Raw genomic sequence first — 21031 nt, 5'->3', positions numbered from 1 at the left:
TTTTCAAATTCACCCCATACCTATGGGTCAAACCAGATAGGTCAATTATTAATGGGGCGAATACAGATACAATCAATAATATAAAATATTTTAATTTTTCGCAGTTCTTGCAAATAAAAAATAATAATTCCTGCTCAAAACTAATACAACCTTCGTGAGCCCATTTAAGACAGGCTGTACATTGGTACCATTCATCTCTGGACTTAGTTTTACTGTAGTTTTCGCTGCACACTATACACTGGTAATCTTCTTGCTGTATTCTTCACCCGACTTCTTACCGCAATTTTTGGCGTCGCCTTTTCCACCAACTGATTTTTATATCGCGATTCAGTCAAAACAGCGGTTTTCCCTCGTTGCGTCCATAGCCTTTTGCTTTTTGTAATGTGAGGAATTGGCATAATATCCCTAAGTGAAATAAGAGACCTGTGGTACTTGAAAATGCTTGTCCATCTGTAGATGTTCCTGTTGGCGGGGACGGCGTTCTTTCTCGGCAGTGGATCCTGGGTTGTCTTTTAAGTGGTTGATCTTAGTGGTATTTCTGTTGACTGATTTTCTGTATTTTCTGTTGATCCGTGAAAAAGTGGGGCATATTACGGTTTTGGAAAATGAAGAAGCTGCATTTTGGATCGTTGCAGTACGTTTATAAGCTGTTCCAAACAAAGTTGCTATTTGAAATTGAGTCACAACTGTAAAAAGTGCTCAAAGGCCTGATAAAACCAACATCGGCTGTAAACGATGCGTGCAGTGAGGTGGCAAGCACAGCATTATAACACCATTAGCACGAGCTAACTCAATAGCTTCCAAGTTCTTAGTGTAAGTAACGTGGCCATCTAAGACTAGTGTTTCTAGAAGCACAGGATCATCTTTAATTGGCTTAATAGAACCGATAGTGACGCATCCATTCTGAGAAAATATGTTGTTGCATCCAACTACTTGGATACAGCTACTGTACATGGTGGAGCATCATCCAAAAGCAATATTGAGGCTCTCTAAAAAGAAAAAGAATATTAAAATTAATGGAAAATAAAACGTAGGTATACAATACTTATGTGTAAGTCGAGCAGGGTGAAACCGGATAGCCGAAATCACCCCGTCCGCTTGTACCCCACAGGTCATGTTTAAAATTTTAATAACTATCACTTTATGTTTTTGCTTACACCAATAATAATTACGGTTTTTAAAGCCTATTGTGCATAAGTTCTTTAAAAAAAAAACTGCATATTTTAGTACATGGCTGAACAGAATGATTATTCGTAATAAATATGGAAAAATAGATTAATTTATTTATTATTATAAATATTAATTCATTGACGCACGCGCTGCAGTTTTACCTTCGCCGCCATTTGCAACCGCACTGAGTAGGCGATCGCGAGTATTGTTCCACAAGCCAAAATGTGACAGCTTTACGCGGAGTAGTAAAAAACCATCTGTCCGGATTTACCCGCTATCCGGTTTTTTATCACTATACTGTCATAGAAGCTAATCAGTGGACTTCCATCTGGTACTAGTCTGCCCTACCCCTGGTGTTTAATAAAGGCTGCTGTAACTAGGCACGGGCAGTCACCCGAGGCGACCATGGTTGTTCGAGCCTAGTTACGCAAGGGCGAAGCGGCTGCCCTTGCCGTAGCGCCGGAGACATGCAGACCCGATTTAGAATAATTATTAGTAGAATAAGGAATTGCATCCAGCGCCATAAAATAAATTAAAAAAAAACTAAGAGATAACAGATGTTTGTTTACAAATTTGAAAATTAAATTTTGATTGAGTGGAGCCTACGTTTTTCTAATTATCGTTACTAAATATTTCTAATTTCAGCTTATACTTAGAAGAAAAATTTAGAAGACGGAAATATAAAAATCTGGTTAAGTGATGGATAGTGTTCTTGTTTTAAAAGATTATAAAACCGTACCTGATATTGTCCACGAATATAGTCCCACACTAAAGTATGGAAATATACCTTTGGTTATTGACAATGGTAAATATTATAATGAGTTTAACCGCTCAAAACTCATATTTATTCCAGTTAGTATTTAAAAAAAATACTTATAATACTATTTACAATGACATATTAATTATTACAGGATCTTACCAGTGTAGAGTCGGTTGGTCAATAAGTGATGAACCTCTGTTAATATTTAAGAATGTAATAGCAAGGCCTCGTAAAGATAGATGTAAAAAAGACGCAGAGCCCCCTGTAACACCACCAATACAGATTGGGAATGACATTTTAAATATTGAAGCTGTAAGGTTAGTTTGTTTTTAAATCTAATTGCAATGTAGGTGAACTTATATAAATGATGAATATTGTATCATCAATAAGACACATAAGTAAACAACAACCAAAATGTTTGTCCAACGAACTGTCCATCTCTTGACAATAAGTATATTGCTAATGTTCATGGATAGATTTTTATTCTTCATCAAATGAACCATGTTCTTGTTTGCCCCTCTCAAACATAAAAAAAACCACCCTAAAGGCTGTTTAATGGTTTTATTATGTTACCAAAAAATTTTTTATGAATTTCGGCTTTATTATAATTATATTTTAACATCCTTATTTTATAATCCAATTTATCCCAATTCTCCTAAAGTTAAAGAAAGTTAACTTATAGAAATTGTAATAAATTATATTATGTTTTTATGAACATGGTATGTCTTACGACATATTTCCTCGCCTAGTATCGGAATACTGGGTCTCGAAATCTCGAGCGATTGCCAATTTCGTGGTCATCTGGAAGGCAAAGCCAAATTGGCTTCAAAGAAACTGGGCGTCATTAATAGAGCACGGCAATACTTCAAGCCGGCCCACATACTAGCACTCTACAAAGCGCAGGTTCGGCCACACATGGAGTATTGCTGTCATCTCTGGTCTGGCGCACCCCAGTATCAGCTCGATCCATTTGACCGCGTGCAATGCAGAGCAGCTCGAATTGTCGGGGACCCAGTGCTCTGTGAACGGCTGGATCACTTGGCGTTGCGAAGAGACATCGCTTCATTGTGTGTCTTCTACCGCATTTATCACGGGGAGTGTTCCGAAGAGCTGTTTAACCTGATTCCTGCCGCCGAATTCCACCTTCGCACGACACGCCACAAGTTAGGGTATCATCCACACCATCTGGATGTGTGGCGGTCCTCCACAGTGCGGTTTTCAAGGAGCTTTCTTCCACGTACTACAAAGCTGTGGAATGAGCTTCCTTGTGCGGTGTTTCAGGAACGATACGACATGGGTACCTTCAAAAAAAGCGCGTACACCTTCCTTAAAGGCCGGCAACGCTCCTGTGATTCCTCTGGTGTTGCAAGAGATTGGGGGCGGCGGTGATCACTTAACAACAGGTGACCCGTACGCTAGTTTGTCCTCCTATTCCAAAAAAAAAAAAAAAAACTTTATTAAGACTTTATGGCAAAAATAGAAAAAAATCAATGAGATATGTCCAAATTTATTCAAAATTAGTTTTAAATAATCCATCCTGTAACCCCACACTTGCAAAAGCAATAGAACCTTATCATACCACATACTTATGTCAGCAGGCTGTATGTCAACATAAATATGCAAATTGTACTTTTGATTGATGATATTTGTGTGTACTGACTTGATTCTAATATCTGATAATATGATAAGGTCTATATCTTTACACCCAGGGGTTATAGATGATATTACCTTATTAAATACTAGCTGACCAGGCAAACATTGTTTTGCCATATAAATTGTATTGATCTTTTCCTTGCTATTGATAAGAGATGGCGCTAGTTGCTATTTGAAATTGAGTCACAACTGTAAAACATGCTCAAAGGCCTGATAAAACCAACATCGGCTGTAAGTGATGCGTGCAGTGAGGTGGCAAGCACAGCATTATAACACCATTAGCACAAGCTAACTCAATAGCTTCCAAGTTCTTAGTGTAAGTAACATGGCCATCTAAGACTATTGCTTCTAGAAGCACAGGATCATCTTTAATTGGCTTAATAGAACCGATAGTGACGCATCCATTCTGAGAAAATATGTTGTTGCATCCACCCACTTGGATACATGTACAGTACATGGTGGAGCATCATCCAAAAGCAATATTGAGGCTCTCTAAAAAGAAAAAGAATATTAAAATTAAGGGAAAATAAAACGTAGGTATACAATACTTATGTGTAAGTCGAGCAGGGTGAAACCGGATAGCCGAAATCACCCCATTAGTAACAATCACACTTCTTTTATATTTTGTATAATTCACACTATAGTTTTATAAATTATAGCCTATTTGTTATTCTGGTGTGTAAGCTATATTATTGTAAAGTATCATCAAAATATATTCAGTAGATTTTGCGTTAAAGAAGTTCAAACATACATCCAGACATTCAAACTTTCACATTTATAATATTAGTAGGATATTGCAAATCAATATTTGTCAATTTCAGATTTCAACTAAAAACTCAATTTGATAAAAATGTTGTTACACACTTCGAAGTTCAAGAGCAAGTTTGTGATTATATTTTTTCACATTTGGGCATTGACAATGAAGGCAGTGTACCACATCCTGTAGTAATGACTGAAGCATTTGTAACACCAAACTATTCAAGGCAGTGTAAGTAGCTTCCCTATGTTCCATATGTCTGAAAATGTCAAAATAAAATACTCAAAACAGTAAATAATTAATTTAAATTATTACAGACTGCCATTTTTGGCATGCTGAGGTTGAAAGTACAATAAATATTCAGTGCAATATAGGAATAGGTATCATGAGGGAACACAACTGATTGTCATGGCAAACTTTTGGGAAGATCTTTGTCCAGTAGTTTAATATAATACAATATTGACACACTCTTACAAAAATTGTCTTGCCCCAAACTAGGCATAGCCTGTACTATGGGTACAAGACAACAATATATTTAATACAATATACTTACTTAAACATAAAGATAAAGATAGCCTTTATTTCTAGACATTAGTTATGTAGCAACATGTTTCTTTTTTTATTTCCTCTATTTTTGAACAATGTGTCTAGCTTGTCCACTGACATAGGCCTCCTCTAGGACCTTCCAGTGCTCTCTCTCCCGCGCTTCTCTACTCCAAACTGGTCCAGCAACCTTCTTTATGTCATCTTCCCACCTTAGTATCTGTCTGCCTCTCTTTCTTTTAGCATCTCTCGAGTACCAATGGGTGAGTTTCTGTGACCACTTGTTTGGGCCTCTGATCATATGACCCGTCCATTTCCACTTAAGTTTTTTCACAGTTTTTGCTATGGGGATCACCTTTGTTTTTTCTCTTATGTCCGCTAGTCTTTCTCTGTCCTTTAATTTTATGTCCAATAGAATTAAACATACATAAATACAAATAAACATCCATGTCTTGGAAACAAATATTCATATTCATTATATAAATGATTGCACCTACCAGGATTTGAACCGGAGACCTCTAGCTCAGTTGGCAGGGTCACTAACCACTGGGCTATAGGGATCGTCAAGTAGTGGATCCGGCGTCTTCTGGCTGAAATGATGATTCATTGCAATCAGTTTGTCTTGATTATGATATACTGATTTAAGCTCTTTATTGATTTAATAACTAAAATTAAAATTGCTGATAGGATTTTCCAGAAAAACTTAAACAGATGACTTTAGTGTTTTGGTTAGTGAAACCAGTTTTCCTCCATATAATATTCTGTATAATTTTGTCCATCAAATATTTACTTCTCTGATGGAGTCATCAGCAATTTATATATATGTCAAGTTTCCACAGTGATCCATACAACAGTGACAGCCCTGATTCAACAACTGTGTTTTCCATAGGAACTTAACATTTATTTATTTATTTATTGGAACACCAACAATAGGTATACATGACATTTGATTACACAATATTAAGATTCTATATAGTCTAGTATATCTATTACTTAAAGGCATTCACAGCACTCCAGCAACATGTTGTTTGAAGTGTCTAAATAAAAAATGAAAATGTTATTAGTTACAGATATAATTTTCCGCTTAAACATAGGAAATATAGTTAGTTAATGTGTCATACTTACTTGCTATTTCTCTGTCCTTATCTTTATATATGTTGTGTATATTTTTTTTTCAGTAATGTCTGAACTTCTGTTTGAAGGATATGGAGTCCCAGCAGTCAGCTACGGCATTGATTCACTATTTAGTTTTTATAGAAATGACATTGGGGATAGTGGTTTGATTGTCAACTGTGGCTATCATACAATACATATAATTCCGGTCATTAGGGGTAATGTCATTGCAGAGCATGCTAGGAGAATAAACTTAGGTAAAGTTGACATTTTTATAGTTGCAATTTATTGACCATAAATATTTAACTTAAGTTTAAGTTTTTCAGAGCCCATCATAATAGTGGTGGTGGATTATGTGTCTGCCAATCTAACTATAGAATTTAGCTTTAGATTTCTACATAAATAAAATTTTAAAACAAAATTTTATGAATGATGTGGGACTCGAACCCACAACCTCTGGCGTTCCGATCCAGTGCTCTGCCAACTGAGACCACAACCTGAGAGTTGAACAAAGCATACAAGATTTTATGAAGATATGTTATTCGAACTGTTAGTTCAGTTGGCAGAGCACTTACACGCTAGAGGTTGTGGTTTTGGGTCCCGCATAGTTCATAAAATTTTATTCGTGTAGTAATCCTAGAAGTGAGGGTTATCACTTTAAAAACATAACAAATTGTTTAGATTTTTGATGAATTTTTCAGGTGGAAGTGAAATTATATGCTATTTACACAAGCTTCTTCAATTAAAGTATCCGGTGCATGTGAATGCGATAACAATGACTCGCATTGAAGAGATACTGCATGAGCACTGCTCCATAGCTCTCGACTACCAAGAAGAGATAAGAAAGTGGGTGAACCCTGATTACTATGAGGCTAATGTTATCAGAGTCCAGCTGCCATTCGTGCAGAATACGACATCATCAGGGTTAACTGGTAATGCTTAGTTATATATATTTTTTTATTCGGCCATTTGACCATTTGCATTCCTTAAATGAATTAATATTTTTATGCCGTTAGGGACAAACTGGTGAACAGGTCACCTGATGGGGGGTTGTCGCCGCCGTAATTTTCTGGTCTGGTCTGGTGTACCAGAGATATCACAACAATGTTGCCGTCCCTTTAGTCGTATCGAACTTGAACGCTGACATTAATTTGAGCTCAATTTACAATGATAGATAAAAATTTGCACCACAAGATCAACTGCCATAAGTATTACTCTACAATCTTGCATCAAATATGTGACTTGGGGCCATGCATCCATATTCGCTGTCACACGAATATCATGATTTTTTTACCCCTTCCGCGTCCTTGTCACATTTGAAAGACCCTCCCTACCTATTGTCTTGCATCAAGTATGTGACTTGGGGCCATGCATCCATATTCGCCGTCACACGAATATCATGATTTTTTTTTACCCCTTCCGCGTCCTTGTCACATTTGAAAGACCCTCCCCTACGTAGTGTCTTGCATCAAGTATGTGACTTGGGGCCATGCATCCATATTCGCCGTCACACGAATATCATGATTTTTTTTTACCCCTTCCGCGTCCTTGTCACATTTGAATGACCCTCCCCTACCTAGTGTCTTGCATCAAATATGTGACTTGAGGCCATGCATCCATATTCGCCGTCACACGAATATCATGATTTTTTAACCCCTTCCGCGTCCTTGTCACATTTGAATGACCCTCCCCTACCTAGTGTCTTGCATCAAGTATGTGACTTGGGGCCATGCATCCATATTCGCCGTCACACGAATATCATGATTTCTTTTACCCCTTCCGCGTCCTTGTCACATTTGAAAGACCCTCCCTACCTAGTGTCTTGCATCAAGTATGTGACTTGGGGCCATGCATCCATATTCGCCGTCACACGAATATCATGATTTTTTTTACCCCTTCCGCGTCCTTGTCACATTTGAAAGACCCTCCCCTGCCTAGTGTCTTGCATCAAGTATGTGACTTGGGGCCATGCATCCATATTCGCCGTCACACGAATATCATGATTTTTTTTACCCCTTCCGCGTCCTTGTCACATTTGAATGACCCTCCCCTACCTAGTGTCTTGCATCAAGTATGTGACTTGGGGCCATGCATCCATATTCGCCGTCACACGAATATCATGATTTTTTTTACCCCTTCCGCGTCCTTGTCACATTTGAAAGACCCTCCCCTGCCTAGTGTCTTGCATCAAGTATGTGACTTGGGGCCATGCATCCATATTCGCCGTCATACGAATATCATGATTTTTTTACCCCTTCCGCGTCCTTGTCACACCTTGAAAGACCCTCCCCTACCTAGTGTCTCTGCTAGTGATGTTACGTATTTATTCGTAGTATTTAGAATAGAATAGAAACACTTTTATTAGCAATAAAAACACTCACACAAAAACACAATAATTTACAATATTAATTAAAATCTTAAAATTCTAAATTAAATAACGTAACAAATAGTATAAAAAATTAAAAATAAATAAATAAAAATAACAGTGTGAGCGTGATTCCCTGCTAAAAGGAGCTGACTCAGTATATTGTTGTCTCAGTGTAGAAGACACCAACACAACACTGGTTTTCAGCAGGCCCTCGTGACATTTGAAGTACAAAGTTCTTTTAGTCTTCCCATTGCAAATTAATTTGCGTAGGTATCAAAGTAAGTGGTGTAGTAAAATTAAAATAAAGAAATAATTGTCATAATAATAAATATAAAACATGAGATATAAATATATTGGTGAACATTAAATGACGATAAAAAATACAGAATTGTGTTAATTTATAAGATACATTGCACACCTGCAAGAATAATTATTATATAATGATTCTAATATAGTTTTTTTTATATTTCAATCTAAAATTTTGAACATGTCTTAATGGTGGCGGTAAATTATTCCAGCACTTAGTAGCACTGTTATGATAACTACCCCTGAACGCTGTTGAATGATGCCCCGGCACTGCTAATATCTGCGAGGCAGATATTTCGCTCTGTACATCTAGAAATTTAAACAGCAGGGAGTTACACCGGCCCAACTCGGCTAAACCTACATGTTTTGGCAGCCCATACCCCGAGGTAGTGCTGATTGTGCACCCGTGGTTCGTTGTCTTTTAGATTTCTTTAGTTTAATTAGGATATTGTTTAACCAGTCTTGTTCCAATTTATCTGTGAGTAACATTAAATATTGTGAAATAAAAGTGCTTTTTAAAAACTTGAAAGCCCAGCACCCGATAATTAACTAGTGTTGCGAAATTATTTTTATATCCATTTAAATTCTTTGTCAATAAAATCAACATTAAATCAAACAAAGGCTTGAAAATGAACATTAAAAAAATATATTACATTTTGCAAGTTTAGTAGGTGTGTAGGTTAAATTCAGTGATGTATTTTTTTTTATGGAATAGGAGGACAAACGAGCGTACGGGTCACTTGTTGTTAAGTGATCACCGCCGCCCACATTCTCTTGCAACACCAGAGGAATCACAAGAGCGTTGCCGGCCTTTAAGGAAGGTGTACGCGCTTTTTTTGAAGGTCCCGGAAACACCACACAAGGAAGCTCATTCCACAGCTTAGTAGCACGTGGAAGAAAGCTACTACTACTGTAATGCGTAGATATAAAATATAATATTTTGAAATAATGTGGTGTGACAAAATTGGTGTCCCCTCTCCTCCTCCTCCCCTTGTCACACTATGTCACACTTCGTCGACCCCTCCCTTCAACGTGTGACGTAATTTGTGGATGGCCGCTAGTACATTTAAAAAAAATTTCAGCGGAACAACAGAAAGAACGGAAGAAAGAGATGGCGCGACGGCTTCTGGAAATAAATGCCAGAAAACGTGAGGAGAGGCTGGTAGAAGATGAAGAGCAATTAAATCAATTATTGACTTTACAAGTGGGTACCGTATTGAAATCGCTAATGACGTGAGAGAATTCATTTCTAGGCTGTAGCAATAAAATTTTTAGCAACTTTTATCTGAGAGAATTTTCTGAAATATCCAATAATGAAATGAATTAAAACAACAGCATAGTATCTGTGTGATTTTCAATTTAAAAATGACCGTGTTAGAATCTCCAACTTTATCCGGTTTATTTCATCAATTAAAAATATGCTTAATGTAATGTTCCTCGTTTATTTACGAGTGAAACAACATCTTTACTATGTAGCACTACACCCGCACACGTCCGCACGCAACCAATACCCGATTAGAACTCGCCTTCCGCTGTACTGTGCATTCCTTATATAGCACTCAACGTCACACGGTTAATGTCACTGTCGATGTCGTGACAGTGACAATGATAGTTACATACTCTGTTAAGACTAGATGTCAGTACACTACACTTATAAAAAATAGAGCTTCCATTTTTAAATTATTTTCTCTTCATCAGTAGTATTGGTGCAATATGAGCAATGTTTAACTGAAAAAAATATTAATGAGCGTTTGTTTTTTTAGCACAAACCCAGTGAGCTATCGATGTGGTGATAGTATAGTAGTTTTGTTGCAAAAAAAAACTTTTGTAGTTTTGAATTTACAATAATTTCCAATTCAGCTTTATTTATAGTATTTTATGCAACAGTTGTATAATGTGGGTCAAATAACACGAGTGGAGTGGGTTGTATAAAATGTATTGTATACTTTACTCTGGTGAGTAGTTTCATTTTTCCTTCAAGGGATGACAAAGGTACATGCATACAGCCAACGCGGGAAATTTTAATATTACAAAATAAACGTAACAGCATCTTGGTAAACTGAACAAGATTTTTCTTAAGTTGGCATTTAAATGTTTAGGTACTAATAATTTAAACATGGAAATATTATGTTTGTACAGTAGAACTCTAATTATCCGAACTCCGACTATCCGAATCGCCGATTATCCGAATCACTTTCAGAAAAAAATTTGTCCAAAAAAAGTCTAAGTGCGCAGACAGCAGAGTGCGAAGACCGCAAAACAGCTTACATTGACGGAGATGTTTGAAAATCAATGATTTTTATTTCTAAACTTGTACATAAGTACATTTTATTTATATTTAAAACATGTGAAAAAATCATGTTTCTTTCTCTCCAATGGCAATTTTTAAAAAAAAAAACTCCGATTATCCGAATATTTGATTATCCGAATGGGTCCCGGACCCCATTTATTCGGATAATTGGAGTTTTACTGTAATTTAGTATGTACTACGTACCTACTACCTAATATTTATATGAATCTACCATACCTAACCTAGATTTAGTTGTCTGTGGCACCAAAACAACTGTGCTTCTTTGACGACGTTATAATAGATGCTTTTTTAGGCTATAGAGTATAGACTTTTTAAAAAACTCAATAAGTATGTACTCTTATTAGTGATCATAGCTGTATAAATGACAGATAAAAGTAGAGGAGTAAGAAATATATTTTATACTGCACTAAATAACCGCGCGCATCAAATTGAATGAGTGTAGTGTAATGACGTCACAGCGTGCAGCGACCTCGCTCCGCAGCATCCAAAGCTAAACAAATACTTAATAAAAATTCTCTCGCGTTCCATGCGAGCGCTCTTCCAGCTGAGAGTTGAACGAGACATATAGAGCATTATGAACGATACATCTCAGTGGAAGAGCGCTCGCACGGAACGTGAGAGGTCGCGGGTTCGAGTCCCGCATCGTTCATAAACTTAGTTTATAAATTTAATTTGTGTAATTAATCCCCGAAGTAAGGGTCATCACTTTAAAGTATAACAAATTGTTTATTTTTTTGTTCAATTGCAGGACTTGATAGAAGATGGGAACACACATGAATTCAATGAGGCGATTAAAAGTTTCGATATTAAAAGCTACGCTGACTTGCAGGTATTTGCGATGAGATGTTTTTAAATTAAAGTAAATTTTATCACTTGATATTTATATTTTACTAGTGGACCCAACAGACGTTGTCCTGTACACACGTCTTAAATTTGAAAAATCTGTCCAGCCGTTGGGACGAGTTCACTAACATACACATGAGCAGGAGAATTATATTAAATGGACGTAATTGAGAATCTAAACCAATCTCAAATTCACTGAAACAAACAAAAAGTCATCAAAATCGGTCCAGCCGTTTAGGAGGTAGTTTAATTGGGAATCTAAACCATTCTTGAATCCACCCGAAGACACACATCAATCTCAAATTCACTGGAACACACAAAAATCTCATCAGAATCGGTCCAGCCGTTCAGGAGGTAGTTCAATTGTGAATCTAAACCATTCTCGAATCCACCTGAAGACACACAGAAAGTTTCAATAAAATCGGTCCAGCCGTCTAGGAGGAGTTCAGTGACATACACACGCACACAAGAATTATATTATATTTTATTATCTTGCCAATCAGCTCAATTGGACAGAAGGACACACTCCATTATTTTTATTGTATAAGTAAACAAGCCGTTTTCGCCCGCTATGCGGGGCAAATTTTAAAAGGAAATAAATTAAAATTAATTCATCTTATTACAAATACAATAAGAAAATAAGTAGCCATCATAAGCCATCTAGGATAAATTTCGCATCGAATGGTGGTAGTTTCATGTCGATACGATCAATGGTTTAGGCGTGAAAGAGCCTCAAACAATAACCATTTTGATTATATGTATATGGATATATATATATATATATATACTAGCTGCCCCGACAGACGTTGTTCTGTAGATAGTAAAAAAACAACTGTTTTATATTTCAAAACATCAAAAATTATTTCGTAAATATGCTCCCTGTTGTTAGAATGAAATTGTTTCACAGCGGAACTGTCAAACCGTGCGTCACTAAATTCTCTCATAGAAAATATGTCCATACAAAACAAATATTGAAAATAAAAAAAATTATGGGTCCCAAATCGAAATAAAAACTATCCTATCTCTTAAGTTGGACTAAACTGCACTCCATGAAGTAATCCCCATTGAAATCCGTTCATTAGTTTTGGAGTCCATTGAGGACAAACATTGTGACACGAGATTTATATATATTAAGATAAGCTACCAAATACCATACAGTTAGGAACTCAGTACATCTCGATCTAATAGTACTTATCTTAACGTGAGTTAATCATCTTCCTAATCATCTCCTCCTACATTATATGTTAGATATAAGAGTTAATAAACTTATAAAACTCGGCTAAGTCGAGTTAGTAAGTCTTTTGTGGGCCGTTGTATATGCTTTTATCCACACCGATGCTTTAAATCCTCTATTAAAGATTCTGAAACAGTTAGCTTATTGCCAACATTAAAACACCCAATGTTCTAATAACCATTACATCATCCAAACGAGTGTTGTAATGTTGTACTGAATTTCATAACAACACTCCTATTTTTTTTTCAATCCCTTCATGCTCAAAGAGTGAACAGACAGCCACATTCTTATTGCACGATGCGTGGTATCTGTATGAATTTCAAAAAAAGAACGTTTTCGTTTACGCGGGTTCCACACTACCAGAACGTCGCGCGCCGTAAAAAGTAGGTTATTCGAATCCCCGCCATTTTTCTTCGATATTTTTATTGTTTTGTTTACAAAAAATTAGCGATTCATTTTAAACGCTGCAAAAGAACATAATATTCAAGTGAATTTTAATTATTGCACTATGCAAACTGTAAATTACTACTAAAATAAATATTTTTTTCATTAATACTTAGTTTATTTGTATATAATCAGTAATGGATGATAGTAGGTTAGGTACTACTAGGACTAACTGTTTCAGGATCTTTTAGAGGATTCATATTTTGGGTGTAGATAAAGTCTTGTATGCAACTGTTGATAATTAGGTATTAAAACACTCATGTGATACTATTATCACACTCGGCTTCGCCTCGTGAGATAAAGCCACATTCGTGTTTTAATACCCCTTATTACACAACAGTTGCATAAGTAACTATTACAATATTCAATTTTTACGATATTCAAATGAATTGTTCAAAAACGTTTATGTTGTAAAGGTTACTATAGCATAAATGACTTTCTTAATGATACCACAGATTGGGAATGGAGCGATCGCCATTTAGTAATATCGAAAACAATATATTTTATAAAAAAAAAAGAAGACCGCTAAGTTTGTTGCGCTCATCCTTCTCACCTTTTTGGAATGGGTGGTAGTTTTTGACTTTCAATAAGTGATATGATATCCAATTTTGAATAATAAATCAAGTATTAACTCACATACTACCTTATTTATCTACCCTGAACAATACATACATTGCATATATGAGGAAAAGAAAAAACAAATGACTTAGTAATACAAATAACCAAAAATCAAAATCACTTTATTCATGTAGGTAACGGAAATGAACGTCAAAAGAATTTTTTTTTCTTATTGAATCTACTGCTTCTTCAAACTCATTGTCACTCTTTTAAATCATGATTTACATTTAAATCGTTTTACAAATCATTTCAATTACAATATATATATTATACTACCTCACCCGGCAAACGTTGTTTTGCCATATAAATTGTATTGATCTTGTGCTTGCTAGTTGATAAGAGATGGCGCTAGTTGTATTCATTAGTAACAATCACACTTCTTTTATATTTTGTATAATTCACACTATAGTTTTGTAAATTATAGCCTATTTGTTATTCTGGTGTGTAAGCTATATTATTGTAAAGTTTCATCAAAATCTATAATGTAGATTTTGCGTTAAAGAAGTTCAAACATACATCCAGACATACAAACTTTCACATTTATAATATTAGTAGGATTGTAATTGAAGTAAAGTGATGCAACAAACATACTCAAACGTCAAATAGTCAATGCCTTACACAAGTAAGTAAAAAAAGTAAATGTTAATTAATACTAAACAAAACTTATTGAGTACAGTAGCTGCATCATCCACACACACCGTAAATAAATAAAGGTATTCTGTGACCATTATATAAGGGATTATATAGTGTTCTACGTTTTCCAGAGACAAATATCGAACCTTCACATTCGCATAGAGAAGAATAAACAACGAATTGCGGCGGCTGGCAACCCCGAGGAGAGCGTTGAGAGCCGCCCTAACGTGAACAACTCGAGAAGCGCTCTACAGCCGCCCACAGATCCCGCCGAGTTCCAGACCTGGCTGGAAGAAACCCGTGCTAAGGTTTATCACAGACATCAATAACATAGCTAGTAATAGAGGTTGGATTATGAAACAAAACAAATCAAACTCACTTTATTTATGTAGTTTAAGTAAATTCGCAGAACTTTAGTGAGGAGAAGTAGTAAGAAAAGTCTTTTAAATCAACATTTACAGCTTCATCGTTTTACAAATCATTTTAACTTCAATATATCTTAATAATAACTTATAAAGTGACGCACCAATAATACTCAAACGTCAAATACTCACCCCTTTATTCATAATAGTCTGCTAACCTAAAGCATTGCTAATTCTCACTCTGTCTTCTTCTATTGACCTAAGTCAGAATGAGAAAAAACACTCCTAAGCGGCTGTTAGCGGTTAAGTTAGCGAACCATTATGAATAAGAGGGTTAAAAGTTATGTATTATACGAGTAAGTAAAAAAAAAGTAAATGTAAATTAAATCGTAAAATTATAATGTATAATAGTTGCATAAATCCACAAACATCGTAAATAATAAAAGTATTTTGTGAGCATATCATACGCATGCCGCATGAAGCCTAAATTGCTAATGACTGTTGATAATACTAAAGGCTATATTTCTTTGCAACGCTAATATGACGTTTGTGTGGAAGTGCTAAACGAATATTAAACTATATGGCTATATCTCTAGCTACCAGTAGGAGGCTCCTTTACACAGGATGCCGGCTAGATTATGGGTACCACAACGGTACGTGTTTCGGTCTGTAGTGCTCCATAATTAGTGAAATAACTGGGCAAGTGAGACTTAACATCTTATAATTCAAGGTGACAAGCGCAATTGAATTCTTGAGGAACCCAAAACTTCTGATCGGCACTGCATGGTAATGGGCAGGGTGTATCAATTACCATCAACTGAACGTCCTGCTCGTCTCGTAATAATGAGGGTATTTTCATAAACAAAAAAAAATAAGTCAGCGAAGAGGAAGTTCACAGGCTACAAAGTTTCACATGGATCAACAACCTGAGAGTTGAACAAGATATACCAAGACTTACGAACCATACGTCACTTGAACGGTTCGCTCAGTGAAGAGCGCTAGGATGGAACCCGAGAGGTCGCGGGTTCGAGTCCCGCATCGCTCATAAATGTTGGCTACAAATTTAATTTGTGTAATTAATTTCAGAAGTCAGGGTTATCACTTAACAAATTGTTTAAGAAGTTTCATTTGATTGATACGCCAGTATCGCGAGATATCGGGACGGAGGGAAGCGAGGCGTGCCCGTCGTGCGGCCATGGTGAAGCGACGCACGGCCGCGGCCGCAGAGCGCATGCGCGTCATCTCCCGCCTGGCCGCCGCCGGCGACGAGTTCGGGAACCAGGACTCCGACTGGGACGTCTACAAGAGGTACCGATAACGTAGCATTTAGTGCGTGTGTAGCATTTAGCTACGCTCGACCGACGTCAGCGTTGACTGTCGGTCGAGCGTAGCTATGAACGCGTACTTGGATTTCACATGAGACAGTGAAAAATTTCACAAATATCAACGCTATACGAGTTCTATATGAGGCTTTGGTGAGAAGTCATTTAGAATATAATGCTATGATATGATATCACGTGAAGCCAAATACAAGCTCATGTTGGAACGAATACAAAATAAATTTGTTAGGTTTATATATCTAAAACTCTACAAAGTATACCCAGGATATCCAATTCTATATCCTACAATTTTTATTCTTGGCATGGTTGGGTAAAATAAACTAGAAACTAAGAGGGACGTGCTCCTGGTTATATATTTATGGAAAATTTTGCGTGGTATGGTGAGTCATCCAGCCTTACTGGAGCGAATAGGTCTGTGGGTACCGGATGGACGCGCTACAAGGCGAAGGCGACACCAGCTGCTCGTAATTCCGCGAGCGAGAACCAATCTTATGCGAGACACGCCTTTTACAGTCGCTTTACGAAATTTAAATGAACTTTCGCATAGGATTGACTTGTTTGCTTGCTCACTGAACGAGTTTAAAATTAGAGTAGTTGTTGTATAGTACTAGTAATAGTAATTAGTATAGTAATAATCTAGTATAGTAGGTATAGATTGTTAGTAGTAGCTCTAAGATTTATGTTTATATTAATTTAAATACTTAAATTTAAGTCAAGCCTCAATCGCAATAGGTTACTCTGTAAGAATAGGCGCTTTATTGGTTATATGGTACATCGGTCCGGGCTTTGGCGATAATATAATGGTACTGTACACGTGCAACACTGTCTGGCAAGAGAATCGCATAGGCGCCTCGGCTTTGTTCTTAGAAATGGAAGGGAATTTCGTCACGAAAATGTCATCCGGCTGATCAACATTGAAATAGAATCTGGAACTTTGTATTTCTGAGGTACCTTTATAAACAGATATACGGGTATATTATCCTTACCTATATCCATTAAATTTATTCTGGGATCTCTGAATTATAATTCTTTAGAAGTTCGCCTGTAAAGTTTTTCATGGTAGGATCGATGCTTCCGAGTGAAGTGATAAGCTGTGTCGGGTTTTTGTTCCAAACGAATATCTTCGCAACCTTCGTAGGCATGCACAGTCGCTTATAATCCGCAACCTCACCGCGCTCAAAGCTCTCCTGGGCGCAAACCCTGATTGTGACTTGTTTGCGGATGAATGGACGGGAATAATGACAGAATGCCTGGAGTACTGTGAGCGATGTGGGTACCACAACGGCGCCTATTTCTGCCGTGAACCAGTAATGTGTAAACATTACTGTGTTTCGATCTGAAGGGCGCCGTAGCTAGTGAAATTACTGGGCAAATGAGACTTAACATCTTATGTCTCAAGGTGACGAGAGCAGTTGTAGTGCCGCACAGAAATTTAGTGTTTTTCAAGAATCTTGAGCGGCACTGTATTGTAATAGGCAGGGCGTATTAACGACCATCAGCTGAACGTCCTGTTCGTCTCGTCCCTTATTGTCATAAAAAAACGTTCTATGTTTATATCCATGTTTGTTCGTCAGTATAAGTCGTGATGCGGATTCGGACTCGGACGCTGACGGCGAGCGACTACTGGAACTGGAGGAAGCTCTTCGAGAGTTTGAGCCGCAGCCACACTCCAGTCTGCACCACCAGCTGCATTTCGCCATAGAACCAACGAGGTACACGAAATGTAATTCATCATATCAGCCGGAAAACGTCTACAGCTGGACAAAGGGCTCCCCCATGGATCTCCACGACGATCGGTCCTGCGCTGCCCTCATCCAACGTATTCTGTCGATCTTGACAAGATCAGGACCATCTTGTCGAGGGCCTACCAACACTCCAGTTTTGCAATCATTTGGGCTATCTCAGTGAAAAGTGTTTTTCTACAAACTAAGGTTTCAGTACACAATTATACATAATTATATAAATCTAACATACAATTGAAGTGTTTGTCTGCATTATCACAATATCAAGTTTTCATCTGACGGAGTACTAGAAGACAATATTTTTTTTAAAAAAGCGTGGGGCGCTTTTTAAGATATTATTAAAATAATAATTCTTCTACATCCCACGCTTTTTTTATAATGAAATATATAATATTTTTTACACTATTTTCAATTTAAATTTATTTTCTATTTTTTAGTTGAATTTTATATAAAGCGTGTTCTTTAGTTTTTTTTAAACTATTATTTATTTATTTGGCGGAATACCATAATTTGCATAGTAATACAATCAAATTTAAAAATATATTTTCCAAAAAAATAGGCGCAAACAAAACACTTCAATCTGTTAATGTTAGTTAGTAAATGATATTTTTTTGCCAATAGTAAATACATTAATTGAAGTGGAATGGATTATATATTTAAAGGAAATGTAAAAAAAATATGGGACTATAAGGATAAATGAGCATACGTGTCACCTGGTGGTAAGTGATCACCACAGCACATATCAACTTGAAGATTCTCAAGGTCTATAAATAGCCCGTGGCAGCCATTTTGACGCATTGTTTGAAGGTTTGAAGGCCGAAGTATGTGGACGTATCTCGCACACACTGATTGTTGTGTAACTCCTAGTTACTGTTGGTGCATGCATTTGATGCGTGCGTTGGTGCATAATTGTAATAAATGTTATTTTTAAACAATTGAGATATTTCTTTTACTCAGGCACAAAATTGACACATTTACATAAAATCGCTAGTCCAGCAAAATGAACGGAAAGCAAATTATTTTTTATAAAATGTTATACGTGATTGAGGTGTTCAAATCATGAAGCTGGTTGAAATAAATAACACACAACTGTATCGGATGACGCTATTTTTATTTATTCTGACTTTCCTGTTACATTAATTATAATAACCAACTTACATTCTCAACATATACTAAATACGCATTTATTTACCCCACTTCATGATAGTGATATAATGGCTTTTAGGGCGGCAGAGTTAATGTTCCAACCCTCAATGCTTGGCAACATGGAAGCTGGTCTGGCTGAGACCATGGAATATGTGTTCAAACACTTCTCGCCCGAAGACCAGCTTCTGTTGGCGAACAACGTGTTCGTGACAGGAGGCTGTTCGAGATTTCCAGGTAATAATATATTGATACAATATATAAAGATTTTTTATGGAGATTAGGGGCATAAGTGAACAATTGAAGTGTCTAGCTGGGAATGTGTTAAAAAATTTAATATATTTACGTGTATGTGGATTTTTTTTAAATCATACGTTTGGTATTTATTTTGATTATCGCGAAGGTTACACATTTTAATAAAACCCTTTTTAAGAATTAAAACGCGTGTAATTTAAACTGTGTTTTTACATTAGATTTGCGTAATAGTTACATTTTAATTATTTTTTTAGTTAACCCGTTATGGGGGCTGGCCACCCAAATGGTTTCACCCACCCATCCAAAAGGTGTCTAACTATATAATTTATATATTTATTTATCTCGTGCGCCAGTTATGAGCATTTCAGTTACAAATGTCCAAAACGGGTAAAGAAGTTTTCGCTTCAACATTAATTTAGATTAACAAAATCTTTGCAGGGTTAAAAGAGAGACTGGAACGAGAGCTGTTGGAGATGAGACCGTTCAAGTCGACGCACAAAGTTGTGATGTCCAACAACCCGAGCTGTGACGCGTGGTACGGAGCCCGGGACTTCGCTGGCAGCAACGAGTTTGAGAACTGGTGCATCTCTAAAGAGGACTACTACGAGTTTGGGGGGGAATATTTGAAGGAGCATCATGCCAGTAATAAGTATTACAAGAGTCCCGCACCGATCGTTGATACCACACTAGCGCCCGCGGGAGACGCTAATGTGGTGAAAGAGGAGATTGTGGTGGATTGTTAACATTAAATATAATATTTATAACTCAAGTTATTTTATTATTAATAATAAGATTGCACTGTAGGGGAACGACACATCCAGAAGGTGGGGATGATATGTGTCATGCGAAGGTGGAATTCGGCGGCAGGAATCAGGTCAAACAGCTCTTCAGATCACTTCTCTTGATAAATACGATAGAAAACACACAATGAAGTCTCGACGCAACGCCAAGTGATCGAGCAGTTCACAGAGCACTGGATCCCAGACAGTTCGAGCAGTTTTGCCATTGCACGCGGTCAAGTGGTTCGAGCTGCTACTGGGGTGCGCCAGAGCAGAGATGACAGCAATACTCCATATTACGTTGCCGGACCTGTGCCTTGTAGAGCGCTAGAATGTGGGATGGCTAGAAGAATTGCCGTGCCCTATTTATGATGCCCATCTTCTTCGAAGCCAATTTGGCTTTGCCTTCCAGATGACCACGAAATTATCAGTATTTCGATACTAGATGAAGCTTTAAGGAAGGTGTTTTCGAAGAGCGGTGATAAAACAAATGGGTTTTTTTGTGGTGAACGCTTACTTTTCTTGGGCTTTAATTGGGTAAGGTTTATTTTACCCCATTTCGCGACCTTCTGAAGAGAGGCCTCGACAGAAGACACAAGTTCCTCCCGGAACTGGTCGACGAATTCCCGAGACCTGTATGTCCCGTGTATACGGCAT

At 37.0% G+C, this 21031-nt stretch overlaps 1 protein-coding gene across 1 annotated transcript; it reads left to right on the top strand.

The window, feature by feature from the left end:
* Positions 1–1753: 1753 nt before the first annotated feature.
* On the top strand, positions 1754–20364 carry LOC126977465 (actin-related protein 5). The gene is made up of 12 exons (XM_050826283.1): positions 1754–1975; positions 2082–2247; positions 4405–4571; positions 6062–6253; positions 6698–6928; positions 9753–9874; positions 11730–11810; positions 14885–15061; positions 16260–16423; positions 18030–18167; positions 19423–19577; positions 20034–20364. Exons 1-12 carry the CDS (start codon positions 1870–1872, stop codon positions 20336–20338), a joined length of 2004 nt encoding a protein of 667 aa, XP_050682240.1. The 5' UTR covers positions 1754–1869; the 3' UTR covers positions 20339–20364.
* The last annotated feature ends 667 nt before the right edge of the window (positions 20365–21031 follow it).

The sequence above is a fragment of the Leptidea sinapis genome, chromosome 45, assembly GCF_905404315.1.
Source record: "Leptidea sinapis chromosome 45, ilLepSina1.1, whole genome shotgun sequence".
Lineage (NCBI taxonomy): Eukaryota > Metazoa > Arthropoda > Insecta > Lepidoptera > Pieridae > Leptidea > Leptidea sinapis.
The sequence above is the reverse complement of the archived record's forward strand: the minus strand, read 5'-3'. Positions and strand labels throughout refer to the sequence as shown.